Genomic DNA, 16,882 nt, shown 5'->3' with positions numbered 1-16,882 from the left:
GAAAACAGAAAATACACAAAAGGTCTACGCACGGATGAGAAAAAAAAAAAAAAAGATGTCAAGGTGAGCCGTCCTGCGCCGGCGGGGTTCCGTCCGGGTAAGGAGCACTTGCTTGTCGGACTCGGCTTTCGAGGCACGCGACGCCCTCGCCGGTTGCCCCGAGTCCCACCTTTTGAGCTACGACGCAGACTTTGGGAGGTAGGACGAGAGCGGTCGACTAATGGCCGCCAATCCCGCGCGGGGGGTTTTGCGCCGGCATCCGTTCACCTCTCTGTACAACGCCCGTAAGAAGCGGTTTCGGCCTTAGCATTGGCCGGTCCGTTTTAGGACGGATTTGAACGTTTTGCTATAAAATTGGGGGGGGTAAGATGCCATTTTTATACCTTTTTTTTTTTTTTTGGGGGGGGGGGGGGGGGTGGAAGATTCTCTTGCTTTCTGAAGTCGTTCTACTAGCGCACTGAATTGTTTTATTAGTGATCTTGGACCTTAAAAAAAAAAAAAAAAAGTGTCCAAATAATTTGAGATTTGCTTGAATATTTTCTGCCTTTGAAGGTAATTGTTGAGAATGTGAAAAGTCCCAACCCCCCCCGACAGTATTGAAGTGTCAACTTTCTCCCCCCCCCCCACCCCAGATTTTGTAGCTCCGCCGCGTCGTTTTGACACCGGCGGTCGTCGGGACGCTCGCGGAAGCGCGAAAAGGTGACGGGCGTCGGCGTCTTTAGACCATTTCCAGTTTCCAGTTGGGGTGCTGTAACGCGTGAGCGCCCTCCCTGGCCGCGTAGGCCGCGTCCGCCGGAGGCGCGGCGCCGCCGGCGGGGGCGGGCTCTTTCCTGTGGCCGCCTTTGTCGGGGCCGGCGGGGGCCATCTTGACCCAGCCGTCGGTGGCGTGGCCGTGCTTCTTCTGGTGCCTCTTGTAGTTGTCCCAGTGGCCCGTGGTGTAGCCGCACTCCTGGCACTTGTAGGGCTTCTCGCCCGTGTGGCGCAGCATGTGGCGCTTGAGGTTCATGCTCTGGTTGCAGCTGTAGTTGCAGACGGCGCACACGAAGGGTTTGGCGCCCGAGTGGACGCGCTGGTGCCGCTTGAGGTTGGCCAGGTTGCCGCAGGCGTAGTCGCACAGGTGGCACTTGTAGGGCTTCTCGCCCGTGTGCACGCGGTGGTGCCGCTTCAGGTTGTCGAAGTGCGCCGAGGCGTAGTCGCACTGCGGGCACTTGTACGGCTTCTCGCCGCTGTGCGTCTTCATGTGGCGCGCCAGGTGGTTGGGGTAATGCGTGAGGAAGGGGCAGGCGGCGCACGTGTACACTTTGTCGCCGCGCTCGGCGGGGCTGCCGGGCGACGACGACGAGTCCTTGGTGAGCATCTCCAGCGTGCACTTGGCGCAGATCTGCGCCGACGAGCCGTCCTCGTCCTCCAGCGCCGCGCCGCACAGTCGGCACGTGAACGGGAACAGCGACGGGGGGGCGTGCGGCGGCGGCGCCCCCCTGCTCGCTCTGGCGCCGTCGCCGGGGGCGGACTGCGGCGACGGCCCTTTCAGGCTGTCGAAGGCCGAGAGGTAGTCGGCGTTCTGGGCCGCCAGGGTGAGGTGGGCCGAGGCCGCCGCCACCTCTGAAACGACACAAAACCGCCAAAGGTCAATTCGTGCAGAAAAATGACTTTCCCTTTGAAGTTGAGGAACACGCCCGATTGGATCTCAAGACTCAAATCATCTTTCCCCATTAAAACGAATGAAAATGACATTGATCCGTTTCCGGAGTCAACAATCGCTTCCAGGAGACTCCTCATGAGCACGCGGAAGCTCAAGAAAGCAAAACGTACCCTTGGCCGCTTCGTCGTCGTCGTCGTCGTCGTCGCCGCCGTCGCCGTCTTCTTGGCCGGTCCTGTGGCCGCCCGCGTTCCTTCTCTTGGGGACGCCGGCGGGTCGGAGCGCGGCGTGCGTGGGCGCGCCGTGCGACTCGGGCCCGGCGCCGGCGGGCGCGTGCATGCGCTGGTGCCTCTTGAGGTTGCCCAAGGAGCTGCAGGCGAAGGCGCAGCTCTCGCACTTGTAGGGCTTCTCGCCCGTGTGGATGCGCAGGTGGCGCTGCAAGTTGACCAGCTGCGCCGAAGCGTAGGCGCACACGGGGCAGTTGAAGGGCTTCTCGCCGTTGTGCGTCTTCATGTGTCGCTTGACGTGGTTGGCGTAGCGCGAGGAGAAGCCGCACAGGTGGCACGAGTGCAGCTTGTTCTTGTCGTCGTCGTCGGCCGCGCCGTCCGGCGGCGAGTGGGCGCGGAGCCCGCTCAGGCTCCCGTAGGCGAAGTCGTCGCCGCCGCCGCCGCTCCCGCCGGCCTTGGCGTCCCGGGAAGCCTTGCAGCACCGCAGGCAGTAAGGGGCCAGCAGGTCTAGCGACGCCCCCAGGTGGTCGCCGCGGAGCTGGCCGCAGCCCCGGCACGACAGGTAAGGCGGGAAGGGGGGCTCGGGGCGGCCCGGCCCGCCCTCGTCTCCCCGGCCGCGGTCGGGGGTGCCGCCGTGGGAGGTTTCCGTCTCGCCGTCCATGCTGCCGCTGCCGCAGGAGTCGGAGCTGTCCTCATCACACAGAGGATACACAGAGAAACCGATCTCAGCAGCGACCTCTGCGGAGGACAGGCAGGAAAGGCCCAGCGTCAGCGCGACGTCGCACGCGCAACTTCACCACTTGGGAAACTTTCAAGGCATCCGGCATCTTTCTATTCGCCCGCTATTGTCACGCCAGCTAACAAATTGCACAGATTTGGATCCCTTTTCTTCCCTGCGCCAAATCACCTTCACGCAAAAGAACGACGCGACGCCTCTCGGTACCGACCGACCCGCGGCGTCGCCAAAACATATTCGCGCACCAAACCGGCGAGAGAGCGCTTCGTGGTCTTCGTCCTTCGCTGCCGCGTCTGGCCGACGGCGAGGAAGACGCGCACGTCGAAGATCCGGCGACAGGAAACGTCTCGACACGGCGTGAGGAAAGAGTTTGAGCCGCCCCCTTTTGGGTCGTTTAAACCCCCCCACCCCCCCCCACCCCGCCTTCCATTTCCTAGTGGATGATTACAGAGCCTCGTGATGATGATGATGATGATGATGATGACCACGCTTGTGAGGGCTGCCGCTGATGGTAATGATGATGATGATGATGAAGATGGGGTAATGATAATGGCAGCAGCAGAGGCAACAGCACATGATGATGATGATGATGATGATGATGATGATGATGATGATGACGGATGAACTGCCCCCTCATGACCGCGTCCTTGATGGTAATGGTCTTTTTTTTTTTTATGGTGGTATATAAAAACGGGTTCCTTTGTTCTGCCTTTTGTATTTTGTGCCACAGGAACAGGAAACGAAGTGGGACCGCCGATTGATGAGCACATCTGCGGGCTCAATTAACCCCCCCCCCCCCCCAGATTCCGCTTTCCTCCCCAAAATCACGCAGACTCTAAATTGTCCATTGCCGCCAACGTCTTTTTGTTTCTACCTGCCCTGCGATTGCCTGGCAACGGGCTGAGGGCCCGGCGGTCGGACAAATAAAGCGCAAATTTACAACCGCGACACTTTTGGAATGGCAAAAAAATTTAAAAAAAAAAAAAAAGTTTCCTGTGACCAACCTGAGAATTTTTCCAGGCCAAGAATCTTGCTGCTGCGGTAAGTATCACCAAATTGAAGGCGGCGTTCCAGAAGGAAGTCCGAGCGGAAGGGGGCCCTTCCTGCACGGTGGGCGACTCCGACGGCTTTTGAATTCACTGAGGCCCAAAAAAAAAAAAAAAAAACAAAAAACCAAGACCGGGTCGTCTTTAGTGGGACGTCGCGAGTCGGCGTCCGGGCGGGGCGGGGCGGGGCGGGGCCTACTTACACTTGACTGGCTGTGGATGCTGCTGTTTTTTCCTTGGCATCTTCCGGTCGGCCCCCCCTTTGCCGGCAACGTCTCCCCGCGGTCTTGGGCGACCATCGGCCCGACGGACATCTGACAGCGATTCTGGAGAAGGCGGGGAAAAAAAAAAAAAAAAAAAAAAGGCAGGATTTTGCTTTCCTTGGGAAAAACAACACGCAGCAAGGTAACGGCCCCGTTGGCAAATGTTACACTTTTGCTTGGTAGGATGTTGCCAATCAGACAAGGTTGAAGTTTGAATCCGTGCAGGACGGAACCCAGACCCGCGAGCGACCGCTCTTCATCCGCAATCCGATCGCGTTGACGGTTGCCAAAAAGAATGAGATCGTTTCTCCCTTTTGAAAAGAAAACAAATCCAATTTGATTCGTTGAAAACTCGACTTTGGCCTGATGCGTCTCCCCCCAGAAAGGGTTTAAAGTCCAATTGCAATGAAGTTTGATGCTGTGCAAACCATTAAAAAAAAAAAAAAAAAAAAACAAGCTAACCCTTTTCAAGCTAAAAATTGGGAGTTATCAATCCATTGCTAAACTTCCTCCACAATTCCTGCAAATCCTCCCGCCCAGTGGGGGGCGCTTTTCTTTCCTTTTATGCTATTTTTTGGTTTGTTTATTGTAATCTAGTTTCTTATGGGTTCAACAGAAAAAAAAAACAACGTTGAAGTAAGCAAAGACGTCAAGCGAGGACGAGTTGAAGTGAGCAAGTTCAAACTCCTCCCAAAATCATTTCATCTCCATTTCTGCGTCTGAGAACTGAAATAATGCACTTTTCCAGTCTATTCTCATTTACGGAGATGTGCGTGCTGAGTGCTATTTTTCCCCCCTCATAGAAAAAGCATATTTTTTTTGGGGGGGGGGGGAGATTGCAACTGGTAAGTGTTTTTTGTTTTTTTTTTCCCCTCCTTGAATAAGTGGGGACATGCCGAAATGAGCGTTTTTTTTTCCGCGAGTTCCGAACCGCCTCATTAAATAACGAAAGCGGTCCCCCTTGCTGACGTAGTAATGATGCGACAAGGTGATGATTAACGACGCGTCCGAGAAGTGTTGGCACAACAAAAGCTCCTTTCCATTAACATCGAACCCCTTCAAAGTGATTATGGAATAAATGAATGATTTGCTATCACAGCCTTTGAACGCACGTTTTTTTTTTCCCCCATCTTGTGCAAGCGAAGCGGGCTCGGCTAATCGGACGGCTTAATTGCGGCACGTCCACAAAAGAGCTTTTTGCGGCTAGCAGGTTCGGGACGCAACGCCTGAAAATTGCCGTTTGGCTCGTCGACGAGCCCGCCAGGCGCAAAAAAAAAAAAAATCTCCTCGTCGTCGTCCTGCGACGTCATTAGCTCGAGGCTAACGTCAACTTGTCCAAGTGAGCCCGTCGTCATGCTAACTTACCTCAGCCGAGAAAGTAGTCCTCCTCCTCCGCCTCCTCCTCCGCCTCCTTCTGCTGCTGCTGGCGGCCGCCGCAGCGCAGCCCGTTACGAGAGGCGTGTGACTCCGCCGGCGAGCCGCCTTCGCACGTCCGCCATTTCTTCGCGAGCCGCGGCGACAAAGAAAGGCAATTAATGCTATTTTTCATAACTTAATTGATTTTCTCATTCGCCCGTGCGCCCGTCCCAGCCAGCAACAACAAGGCGACTTCCGGCGTCCGTCGCTTCACAATCAAAGCGCCGACGTCGCTCTTGCCGCAGCGAGGGCGCCTTCAAGTTCACAAAGGACGCGTGGGAAATTAGAGTGTTACGTCGTCGGGGCAAAGATGAACAAGACCCCCGTTCGTGTTCGTCACCGTTCGCTCATAAACATCCGCGTCTTCTTCGCTCACGTGATTCTAATCGTGAAAGTCACTGGGCAGATGTTTGTTTGAATGAATAAATGTTTCCCGTCACCCCCCCCCCCCCAAGTCATTTAACTGCCCGACGAAAGCTCGACTTTTATTATGAAATACAGCCGAGCCACCACCGGAATTGACGTCGGTGGGCTGCATCTCGGAGGGGACGAGGGAGGAGTTCTCAAAAATCCAAATCAAAAATACCTCACCCAACACAAAAACAAAAGAGGGAGTTCTCCGAGAATGTAAAAAAAAAAAAAAAAGAAAAATGAAAAATACATAAACGGGGAGGAGTTCTCAAAAATCCAAATCCAAAATACCTCACCCGACACAAAAACAAAAGAGGGAGTTCTCCGAGAATGTAAAAAAAAAAAAAAAGAAAAATGAAAAATACATAAACGGGGAGGTGTTCTGAAAAAATCGGGGAACAAAAATGGTTGAAATGAGGGAAAAAAAAGAGCGACTTCTCTCGTCTGTTAAGTTTGGACAATGCACGTTATTCAAGGAAAATATTTCTTCAAAGACCAAACTGAAATGAAGGCTTCTCGGTAATATTTTGAGAAGAAGCGTCACTAAATAAAAAGCTTGCTTGTCATTTGAAGGGCTTTTTTGCTTTCGCCGTCACCGTGAGATGTTGACCTCTGAAGTCTTTTTTTTTTTTTTTTTTTTTGGTTATGATTTGTCACTCATTTAGTTGCGATGCGCGCTTTTGTGAATCGGAGACTTCCTCTGCGCGCTCCCCATTGGTCGACATCGCCGCAGTGTGCCCGGCCCTCCGGCACGTCGTCAGCGGGTCTCGGCGCCGACGTTCTCCGTCCCTGGCCGGCCGCCGCCGACGACCGCCGACGACCGCCGACGACCACCTCTCGCCGGGCGGCACCTGCGGCGCGTCCCGGACCGGGACACGGAGACCGGGACTTGCGAGGGAGGATTTTCCGTGTTGCTTTCGGGGAGGAGCCCTTGGCGAGGTACCCGACCGTTTACGTCACGCATCTTTGCGTCGGCCTCTGTGGCGACTTCTTGCGCTCGAACGCGTCCTTTGGGTGGCAGCCCGCCGCCCGGCCCGGCCTCCCTCTTGGCGTCTCCGAAGGCCCGCATTTACGGCAACGGTTCTTGCACGGAGCAGGAGACCGGCGGGTGGCAAAAGTCGTTGCGGAGTCGTCGCTTGTTTATGTCTCGAGATCGTGGGGAGGAAAAATGGGGGTGCGCTTCGACATCGCCGCTCGACGGCGCCAACATCTGCCCACCGTCCGTTCACATTGCCTTCCCTGCAATGGAGGGAAATCACCAGCCGGCGGCGCTAACGAGCCTTCAATTGCTCTGCCAACCCATCCCAAAGAAGAAGGACGCCTCGCCTCGTTCGGTTTGCACGTTATTTGCCGGCGCTTCGTGCGGAATAACGCGTGCGTTCATCTTCATCTGGCCGCTTATCCTCACGAGGGTCACGGAAGTCGTCGGGCAGGAGGCGGGGTACGCCCTTAACCAGAGACGGACAACAGTCGCGACGTCGCAATTCAGAGCATCTTAGGGATGTGGGAGGAAAACGCAGCGCCCACCCGGAGAACGTGCAACACCAAACAGAACCGGGAGACCGACGTACTCACCAGTTGCATGTGACTTGGTTTGATGTCAAACGTATTCATATGGAATTTTTTTTTTAAACTTCAAATGGTAATGGTAAATACAAATATGAAGCAAATTCTATCTTGCGCGTGTGATCATCCTGAGCACGTTTTCAAATATTTTGCCCAGTGAGGTCACCAAAGTATTAGGCACAGCTGCTTTTTTTTTTTTTTTGCATCCAGCCAGACGTGAGGAGGAGGCCCCGAAGGAAGGAGGACGCGAGGACAACCGGGAGGGACAAAGTTCTCCATGAAGTTCTCATTTTGGTGAGGGCTCCCGTTTTCTCGTCCCGTGAGAACGCTGGCGGATTTTGCGCTTCTCCTCAGTCGCCGCCGATGAAGACGCCCAAGCAGCAGACCGGGGGGCGCTCGGCTTCCTCGACTTCTTCAGCCGGAAGCCCAAATCGGAAGCGCCGCCCGAAAAGCCCGACGAGGCCCGGCCCAAAGAGGAGGCGGCCGTCGGGCGACGCGTAAGACTCGCGTTCGGGAACTTCTTTGGGGTCGCTTTGATTTCCTCGGATGTTCTTTGCGCTTCGGGTCATCCATTCAGCTTTCCTCCGACACCGAATGAACGAAATGATAGTTTCTCGTGGGTCGTTCCTGGTTTGTAATTTGCGGTGTGAAAGACGTTCGATCTCCACATTTTCTTGCGGTTTCCAATTCAGGACTCAGCAAAGTTGGGTCAGGAGGTTCTTGCCTGGGGTTGGAAAGTCGGGAGCAAGGTCTTCAGGCGGAGCTCGAGGGCAGAGTTTGGGGTTTCAGACGAGGGTCAAGGTTTCAAGGCTGGCTCGGAGGTCTCAAAGTCAGGGGTAGGATTTCAAGTTCGGACTGTGAGCTAAGCGAGCGTGTGTTCGGATCGCCAGACGGCAGAAGCGCCCGCGCAACGGAGGCCTTCCGGGGCGGCGAGAGAAGACGGCGGCGGCGGCGGCGACGTCCCGGCTGCGTCTCCTCCCGCGGACGAGCACCCGGAGGAGTGCCCTCTGTGCCTGCTGAGACAGCCGCGATGCCGCTTCCCCAGACTGCTGACGTGCCCGCACCGGACCTGCGGCGACTGCCTGCGGCGGTACCTGCGCGTGGAGATTTCCGAGAGCCGCGTGGGCATCGCCTGCCCGCAGTGTCCCGAGGCGCTGGCCCCCCCGGACGTGCGCGCCATCCTGGACGACCCGGCGCTGCTGGAGAGGTTCGAGGAGTACCACCTGCGGCGCTTCCTGGCCGCCGACCCGGACACGCGATGGTGTCCCGCGCCGGATTGCGGGTCTGCCCCTTTTGCTCTCTTTTGCACGTCTTATCGTGAAGACTTGACTCGACGTACGTCCGTTGCAGCCCAAAGAATTCCAAATGTTACGATTAATTCCGAACGGCGGGGCGATCATTGTCATCGGTCGTGCGTATGAATTCTGCCAAGCTCAGCCGTGATGCGGTGTCGGGGTCTCGAGCTGTAGCTCGCGTTTGACGCGTCGCTTTGGAGTTTGAAGGCTTGAAAGTGAGGGTTGGCCAAGCGCAGCCTCTGGAACGGCGCCTGTGTCCGTCCGTCCACAGCTACGCGGTGATCGCTTACGGCTGCGCCGAGTGCCCCAAGCTGCGGTGCGGCCGCGGCGGCTGCGACACGGACTTCTGCTACCACTGCCGGCAGCTGTGGCACCCCGACCAGACCTGCAACCGGGCGCGGCGCCAGCGCGCCCGCCACGCGCTGGACGGCAAGGACTCGCTCTCCGTCTTGAATGAAGATCCCGGAGGAGGTGCGCACACCTTTCTCGGCGTGGCTTCGAGACAACGGTTGCCGTCTTTGATTTTGCCGTCCTGGCAGCAATAAAATCGTCGGGCCGCATTTGCAGCCGTGAGGACCGTGCGGTTCTTCTTCTCGGGTTTTGTTTTGTTTTTTGTTTTTTCTCTTTCCGAGAGCAGACGGGGAGGAGATCAAGCCGTGCCCTCGCTGCGGCGCCCGCATCATGAAGACCAACGACGGCAGCTGCAACCGCATGAACTGCACGGTGTGCGCGTGCCAGTTCTGCTGGCTGTGCATGCAAGAGATCACCGACGTGCACTACCTCAGGTAAACCTCGACAAACGGCCGCCGCGTAGAAACGCAGCTGGCCCGAATCGGTGCCCGGCGTTTGCGCTTCAGTCCCTCAGGGTGTACGTTCTGGGGCAAGAAACCGTGGTCGCGGAGCCGCAAAGTTCTGTGGCAGGTTGGCATGTTGCTGGGCGCCCCCGTGGTCATCTCGCTCATCGCCGGCCTCGCCGTCCCCGTCGTCATCGTGGGCATCCCCATCTACATGGGCCGCAAGGTAGGCGACGGCGCCCTCCCGCGAAGCTTTTTGTGTCGGTCAAATCCGGGCCACGGTTCCGCCGGGTCAGCCGCTCTCCAGGATTTTGGCAAAGCCAGTTTTCGCTCGTCGGCGTCGCCCGCCCGCAGCTCTTTTCAACACGTATTTGACGACTACAATCGTCAGTGGCAGCAAACGATTGGGTTCCGCCGGAGGCCGTGAAAGATTTGAAGGAAACTCTGGATTTTGGTTTTGCGCAGGTCCACGGTCGTTGCAGGAAGAACAACGTCTCAGGGAGCAAGCACTACTTGACGGTGGCGAGCGGCGTGATGATGTCGGTCTTCGTGTCGCCCGTCATAGCGGCCGTCGCCGTCGGTACGAAGCCCGCGCCGTCCGCCCCTCTCAGGCCGACGACACCGACGGTGTTTTCGCGCAGGTGTGGGCGTGCCGCTCATGCTGACGTACGTCTACGGGGTGGTGCCCGTGTCGCTGTGCCGCAACGGTTGGTGCCGCCCGCCCGCCGACGCTCCCGACGCGCTGGAGGACTTGGCCAGCTGTGAGTGAGGTCTTTTTCTTTGGATCGACGGCAACTGCTTAGGGCAGTTCTGAGGACCCCCCCCCCCGTGTGGACTTTGCGTGTTCCCCGCGTGCCTGTGTGGCTTTTCTCTGGGTTTTTCTCCAACTTTCCTGCCACGTCCCGGATCGGAGACTCTAAATTGCCCCTGGGTGGGATTGTGAGTGCGACCGGTTGAGGGCGTCCTGCGCGATGACCACCGTGATGGATTGGCTCGTGAGGATAAGCGGCTCAGGAAATGGACGGATGACAGCATGATATGGTGGCGCCGTGTTGTTCCGCGACCGCGTTGTTGTTTTCTGATGCTTTGCTCCCACATGTGACCGCTGAGGAGTCGCCCTCTTTGCAGATCTTTTGTTCTCGCACGTGGTGAGCGACCACTGGCGGGCTCAGGCCGACTCCGGCGCGCAGGAAGCGGGGACCCCCCCCCCGGCCCCACCGCCCCTCGCCTTGGCCCTCCCCGGCACCAGTGCCGAGGGGGCGGAGCGCGGCGGCGCCTCCAGGTAAAGGATCCCGTTGAATCCGTTTTTGTTGTAAAAGGCCGAGGGAGGGCCCGGAACTCCCAAAAGTGGGAATTGGCTCGGCTCGGTTTGTTCTTGCGTCCGCAGGGACGGGGGCAACGTGGAAGTGCGCGTGGAAATCGAGAGACGGCCGCGAGGCCTCGCCAGCGTCCCGTCCAGCCGCAGCTCGTCGGCCGAGTCGCTGGGACCCCCCGTTTGATGGCGATGGACTTCCGCTTCCCTCCCACCAGATGCCTTTTAAGCCCGCCCCAGACCCGACGCGGCGGGGGTGCGCAAACCCCGGGCCCCGGGGCCACGCGCCGTCCGCTCTCTTGTGACTAAAGCGGCCCGCCCGCCGAGCGTTTACATTCGAAAACGTTTAGCCATTGTCCTCCCTCGTCTTTGCTCAATTCATTTCGTACGTACGGATGGCGACTCGCTCGATAATTTCTTCAATCGTCGATTGCAAACAATACGAGACAAACGTAAGTCGTATAAACAATTTGAGACACATTTGACGTTGTCCACTGACTGGCGAGCGGTTCGGGGCGCGGCCCGAGTCTGCCGGGATTGGCCCCAACCGAGGTGAGCGGTTTAGAAAGCGAATGGCCCGGTTTCAACAAAAAAAAAAGTCACCAAAACGGCGGCGGATCAAGTTCCTCTCTCCGCCCTCGGACGCCGACAGGGCTGACGGCTCGCCCCGCTTGGCTGCCAACTGTCCGTCAAACCTGGAAAAAAATCATCTTTCTTCCGCTTACACGCACTTAAGTGCTCGTTTGAGCCGCAAAACTGTTTTCACTTGAAGGTGAATTGAATTTTTTTCCTTGAGTAGTTAGTTTAGTTTTTTTTTTTTTTTTTTTTACGCTTTCCCGCCACAAGCCGGCAAGTTGCCGCACAGTCCTCAATCTTTACATCTTCTAACACCTCGAAAATATTTAGAAACAAATCCCCGAATTCACTTCACGTGCTCTTAAAAGAATTGGTTCCGAGATGGCAATTCGTCAATCATCCAAGCCGCTTATCCTCACAGGGGTCACGGGAAGCTAGCTTCAGGCAAAAGGCCGACTACACCCTAACCGGTCGCCAGTCACCCTCGCCGAGGGGGAATCGATCCCACGCCAAAGTCGAACGTCTGGACCGCTACACCAGATATTCGGGCGAAAGTATTGGGACATAGCAAAAGAGAAGTTCAGAGGCAACGTCCCGCCGTAAATGGCGAAAATCCCGTCGGCCTAGCAGGCCTCTCTTCTCACAGAAACTCCTCAACTCATTTCAACATAGTTCCCTGGCCAGATGGTGCCAAAGCAATCATCTTCCTGCAATGGTTTTGTTGCTTTGACCTCAGCATAACGACAGAGGATAAATGTTGCAAGTATACTTGGGGACGCGCTACATCATCAAAATCGATGAAAAACTAAAACAGCTGCACAGTTTACGGCGTCGGCCGGATTGGATCCCACACAAGAACCGCACAAAAGCCACAGAGCCCAGAAACGGCAGCGCTTTCTTCAGGCAACGACAGGCTCCCGACCGGCAAAGCAAAGACTTGTCCGAGGCGCGTCTGTCTCGAGTCTTCCAGCTCATCGGGGGTCCGCGCGTGACGCCCCCCCCCCCCCCCCCAACCCTCAATGTAGCGGCGGCGGCGAGCGAGCGGGATCGTCGTAATTGACCTCGGAAAGAAGAAGCTGACAAAAATGATGGCTATGCTCGGTGACTTCGCTCTGTGGCGGTTCCGGCACGTTACGCTCCATGCTTGTGCGTCCGTTAACTGCAAGGAACGTTTACACTTATTTCCGTAATAATGAAGAAAATGGGCGCGTGTTCACGTGTGGGCGGCGAACGCTTTGCCGTTCACGCCGTACGTCGCATTCGAACGGAGGCCCAAAAGCTTCAAGCTCGCTTACGTCGGAACCGAACACCCTTCGCCACGCAATTTCCGGCGGGTCGCCTTTTTTTTTTTTTTGCGAGACGAGTCCTCCATCTTGTCGACGCGTGAACCGAACGGCCGCAAAGTCCCGCGGCCCCTTCGCCTTCTTGCCGACGGGTTACGAGTCGCCTTCACGGTGGCAAAAGTTTGGAAATGGTGGTTTTTCTTGGGTCTCACTAAAACCCGCCATCTCACTAGGGGTGTGTAGACTTTTTCTATCACTTCCATGTCTAAATCTAATAGGAAAATAGAATTCAAAATGCAACTGCAATGAACAAAATAGCTGATTAAAAATGCAACATCCTCTATATACACACACATATAGCGGAAGATGTAGCTGATGAAGACAAAACAATTTTTAAAAATCCATATATTGGTTATCAAATATAGGCAATCACTGCAACTTTTTTGTTTTTGCTGAACGACTGAACGAAAAATCTGTCCCTCCCTGTACTGTAGTCCACAATTAGAAACCCCGCTGCAGTAACTTGTTATGAACGCTCGAGGGCGCCAACACGCAGAACACGACGACGAAGGTTCCACGGACCTTGGTAGCTTTTCTAGTCTTGCACTTGAATTGTTCACGAAATAAATAAAGCTGTGGCCTGTAATAAAAGTATGACTCATTGTCATGTTATAAATCTGTGTATGGAAATAGATCTTCGACTTGATTGGATTGGCGACACGCCCACCACCCCGGAAACAAGCCGGCAAGGCGTCGCGGCCACTCGGCTTCAACTGGAACGGGGCGCCTGGTTCGTAGGCTCCGTCCTCCTCCGTCGTCCTCCACCCAGAAGGCGTCCGGCGCTGAAAAACGCCGGCAGGGCCATCATCAAGAGCCCCGGCGTCCCGCGCCACAGGCACCGAAGTAAGCGAGCGAGATTTGAGTGAAAAAGGCGTCAAATGGCGGCGCGACTTGACGAGCTTTGATGCCGAATTGACTTCATTTGCAGCCAAATGAGCACGTGGTCATTGGAAACGTATCGACGATCGATTGGTACTTCCTGAACCTTGGTGGCGGCCGCTTCGCGTCTTTCAACCTTCCGAACCGTCGTTATTGCGTCCGTTTTGATCAAATATTGCCACGGTGAGATGAACAAAGGCGTAAAAATGCTCGTTCACTTCAAAAGTCATACACTTCATAAAGAATTGATTTGTTTTGCACGCGCGGGAAAAGCAACAGTTTTTTCCCCATCAAGTTATTCAAATTTTAGACTCTACGTAATTTTAATTGCGCAACCAATGTGCATGAACGTTACATTCAAGTGCTTTTTTTTAATGGCCATAATACTGTACAAAATGATGGTTTTGATGTTGAGGAATTAGTGTGCTTCCCGGTTCCAAATTTGTTGCCCAAGATTGACCCAAAACAACACTGTACCAAACGACGAGCCGGAAATACGCCAATTGTGGAATTGGTTCCGCGTGAAAACAATTTGGGGGACAAAGTTGTTCAATACCGATGGTCCGTTTTGATCCACCGTGCGGCGGAGCCTCCTCGGGAGGACGCAAAGCGCCGCCCAGGCACAAAAAAAAAAAAAAAAAAAAAGGCGTCCTCCCAGCGAGCGCGCGCAGGTCAATGACGTCGCTGCCTAAAAATAACTTTGCAGCCAGTAACGATGAGCTTGCGTTGCAGGAAAGGAACACGTAAAACATGTTGGACAAGTCGTGTCCAAAAGGATTTGGAGCCCCGCGTCATTTATGTTCGGGGTCCATCGGGGATGTCACCAAAGTGGATTTCAATTATTCTTTCTGCCATTTTCAGGAAGCTTATTAATATTCTCCATTTTCCTGAAGGCAAATTTGTAAACCAATCCGGTTAACGTGTACAAGATGGAAGCCTGCTGCTGGAATAACAGAAAAAAAAATATTGGACCCGTGACAAAATATCAGCACCCCTCCCCCCACACACACACAAAAAAATAAAAAAACCGGGGCCCAAGATGGAAGAATTACTATTATTATTATTATTATATATGATTTACACAGATATTCGACAGGAAGTTTCAAAATATTACACAAGTTCAGGGGGCGAAAAAAACAATTTTAAACATTTTAGCACAAATATGAGAAGGTCAAGTTACAGGAAAAGAGTACAACAAAAGATAAATATTAAACGCTTTCCAAAACATTAAAAATACAAACCCCTTAGATTCAAAAGTACATCAGCAAAGTTATTTTTCCGACCAATTTTGATGTTTACATAGAGCGGCCCCAGGAGGGAGCCTTGTGGAACGCCACTGTTCTACTGGCAAGCGTCATGTGGAAATATGTGAAGCGAGTTTGAAGCCCCGTGAAGGCAAACAAAACTGCAAGCGACGCAGACGTTGAGCGCTAAAACTAAACCAAAGGGCCGCCTCAAATCTGAAATATTTCATTGGAACGTCGGCATCACCGACAGACCGCAGACGTCCTTTGCGGGGATAAAAGTGGCTCGCTCCGCCTCCTGCCCGTTGACAGCCGGGACCCTCGTGAGGATAAGCGGCTAAGAAGACGGATGATTTGGTACGGCTTTTTCGGCCGATCGCTCCGTAAACTCCGCCTTCGGCCAATATTTGAGGGGCGGATCCTCGGCCGGCGTTTCGAGACTCGCCGTTTGCCTGATGACAGGGAGGCCTCGTCGCTTTCGCAGTGCCGGGAGTTGCTTTTTCAGGTCGTTTTTTTTTTTTTTGTTTTTTTTACCCGGCTACGGCACGAAACTACACGCGCAGATGCGACCGTCCGCCTTCCCCAAACGTTTCGGGGAAGGTGCCGCCCCAGATTCGCCGTCGCCTCAGATGGATTGAAAGTGTCACACGGCAAAGGGAATACATTGCCATCCTCTTGTCAGTCATCTCGCGACAGAAAAAAAGTTCTTTGGAGGATTTCCATCGCCACTTCCCAAAATGTGAGCCGTTGCTCCAGGTCCGCAACTGGAGTCGCGCGACTCGGACCCGGCAAGGCTTCAGCAGACAATTTTGTGACCCGATTGGCAAAAACGTCAACTTGACGAAAGGAAAGAATCTTCTGCGTGTCGAATATCAATTCAACGAGCGAGCGTCGTCGTTTGATTTTCCTCCCCGAAACAGAACCGGACGCACACCAAAGAGACTCTGCCGGAGGGGATGACGTTCCGCCTCAAGTACTTGGGAATGACGCTGGTGGGCCAGCCCAAAGGCGAGGACACGGCCGCAGGGTCGTCGCCACGGTGAGGGGCGGGAACCGCCCGAAGCGCGGTCCCAATGTGGCCAAAAACTTGGAGACGGGCGGCGCTGTGACACTGGCGTCTTTAAAGCCCCCCCCCAACAGGGTTCACGTCTTCCGGAAAAGCAAACGGCAACGACCTTGAGAAGTTTAAAAAAAAAAATAAATAAAAGCGCTGGTGTAAGCGGGCGTCCTGAAAAAGTGCTGACAGACAGACACATGGAGGGCCCAGATGGGGCACCCGAGGGGGGAGCCCCCCGCCCCCCCCCCGTCCTTCACCCTCGCTTGACCAAATTTCCCACGCGGTTCCCTTCCCGACCTTGAACGGCTTTTAAACGTCCTGAGGCCAGAGCCGGCGCTCCGAACTTCCGCAAAGTGTCGCTTGACGGTCTCCCCCAAAGGCGTCGTCGTCACGGACACGGACGACGACGCCTCCATCTACGGCTCAGCCTTGTTCGGCGCTTTGCCGTCGCGAAATGAACTCGTCGAGGTCAGGATGCTGCCGTCCTCGGCGACCCCCCCCCCCCCCCCCACCCCGTGCCTTTTTCAAATCCTCAAAGTCACGGATACTGCAGCGGCGAGGGGGGGCAAGTTTACAAAAGTCAAATGTGGACTAATGCTCGTGGGGGGGCATTTGAATCAGATTCTAATATCACGGATTGGGCAGAAAACAAATTTGTACCTCTTCAATGTTTTTGTCGGGTCAGGCCGATATTCAGACGAGAATATCGGGCAGCGGCGTCGGCACCTGACTGCCGTACGTCGTAACGTGGGGGCAACTAACCTTTGTCAGGAAACGGGAGGCGGCGGTGACGGCATTACAGGACTTGCAGGCGACATTCTCAACTGGGGGGGGGGCTGACACCATTTTCCACTTTCATTTCTTTTTCCAAAAAGTCTTCTGAAAATCTTCCAGATGTGAACAAATCATTTTGAGGGAGTGGCAATCATCGACCGCACCATGATTGCGGCTGATCACTGTGTCGATATTTTCCAGATATGTGCAGTGTTTACATATATTTGTTGTTGTCGCCCCCCAGAATCTCCTACTGCACGGAGTCCGTTCAAACAAACGCTGGAGTGTCACGCCTTCCTCTGCG

General features: G+C 55.0%; 3 protein-coding genes across 5 annotated transcripts; 2 read left to right on the top strand and 1 right to left on the bottom strand.

Annotated features, from left to right (window-relative positions):
• Positions 1-633: 633 nt before the first annotated feature.
• On the bottom strand, positions 634-5,782 carry znf513a (zinc finger protein 513a). 3 transcript variants are annotated; one of them, XM_061812819.1, is made up of 5 exons: positions 5,277-5,782; positions 3,852-3,974; positions 3,607-3,741; positions 1,813-2,604; positions 634-1,602 (listed from the first exon to the last, which is right to left on the bottom strand). In XM_061812819.1, exons 2-5 carry the CDS (start codon positions 3,889-3,891, stop codon positions 719-721), a joined length of 1,851 nt encoding a protein of 616 aa, XP_061668803.1. In that variant the 5' UTR covers positions 3,892-3,974; positions 5,277-5,782; the 3' UTR covers positions 634-718. The 3 variants fall into 3 exon arrangements, with proteins under 3 accessions (XP_061668803.1, XP_061668804.1, XP_061668805.1); XM_061812820.1 differs by lacking the exon at positions 5,277-5,782 and adding an exon at positions 4,080-4,340; XM_061812821.1 differs by lacking the exons at positions 3,852-3,974; positions 5,277-5,782 and having other exon boundaries at positions 1,813-2,552.
• A 626-nt stretch (positions 5,783-6,408) lies between these two features.
• si:ch211-278j3.3 (E3 ubiquitin-protein ligase RNF19B) lies at positions 6,409-15,217 on the top strand. Its single transcript, XM_061813086.1, has 12 exons — positions 6,409-6,677; positions 6,760-6,842; positions 7,659-7,801; positions 7,997-8,125; positions 8,195-8,586; positions 8,871-9,070; positions 9,237-9,384; positions 9,457-9,619; positions 9,859-9,973; positions 10,035-10,154; positions 10,522-10,675; positions 10,781-15,217. The coding sequence occupies exons 1-12, from the start codon at positions 6,409-6,411 to the stop codon at positions 10,890-10,892; spliced, it is 2,028 nt and encodes a 675-aa protein (XP_061669070.1). The 3' UTR covers positions 10,893-15,217.
• Positions 13,093-15,868, top strand: si:dkey-71h2.2 (uncharacterized). The gene is given in 3 exon segments (XM_061812829.1): positions 13,093-13,150; positions 13,258-13,467; positions 15,633-15,868. Coding segments are annotated over 3 exon segments (426 nt in total). The 3' UTR covers positions 15,791-15,868.
• The last annotated feature ends 1,014 nt before the right edge of the window (positions 15,869-16,882 follow it).

The sequence above is a fragment of the Syngnathoides biaculeatus genome, chromosome 23, assembly GCF_019802595.1.
Source record: "Syngnathoides biaculeatus isolate LvHL_M chromosome 23, ASM1980259v1, whole genome shotgun sequence".
Taxonomy (NCBI): Eukaryota; Metazoa; Chordata; class Actinopteri; order Syngnathiformes; family Syngnathidae; genus Syngnathoides; species Syngnathoides biaculeatus.
This window is presented reverse-complemented; position numbering and strand designations above follow the sequence as displayed.

Bases quoted from the DNA above. Each gene is read 5' to 3' on its own strand.
- znf513a (XM_061812819.1), bottom strand. From the start codon at position 3,891: ATGCCAAGGAAAAAACAGCAGCATCCACAGCCAGTCAAGT. The intron at 3,742-3,851 runs GTAAGTAGGCCC...TTTGGGCCTCAG, and splicing joins GCATCCACAGCCAGTCAAGT to TGAATTCAAAAGCCGTCGGA. The intron at 1,603-1,812 runs GTACGTTTTGCT...GTGTCGTTTCAG, and splicing joins CGACGACGAAGCGGCCAAGG to AGGTGGCGGCGGCCTCGGCC.
- si:ch211-278j3.3 (XM_061813086.1), top strand. From the start codon at position 6,409: ATGCGCGCTTTTGTGAATCGGAGACTTCCTCTGCGCGCTCCCCATTGG. The intron at 6,843-7,658 runs GCGGGTGGCAAA...GCTTCTCCTCAG, and splicing joins TTGCACGGAGCAGGAGACCG to TCGCCGCCGATGAAGACGCC. The intron at 9,071-9,236 runs GTGCGCACACCT...TTCCGAGAGCAG, and splicing joins GAATGAAGATCCCGGAGGAG to ACGGGGAGGAGATCAAGCCG.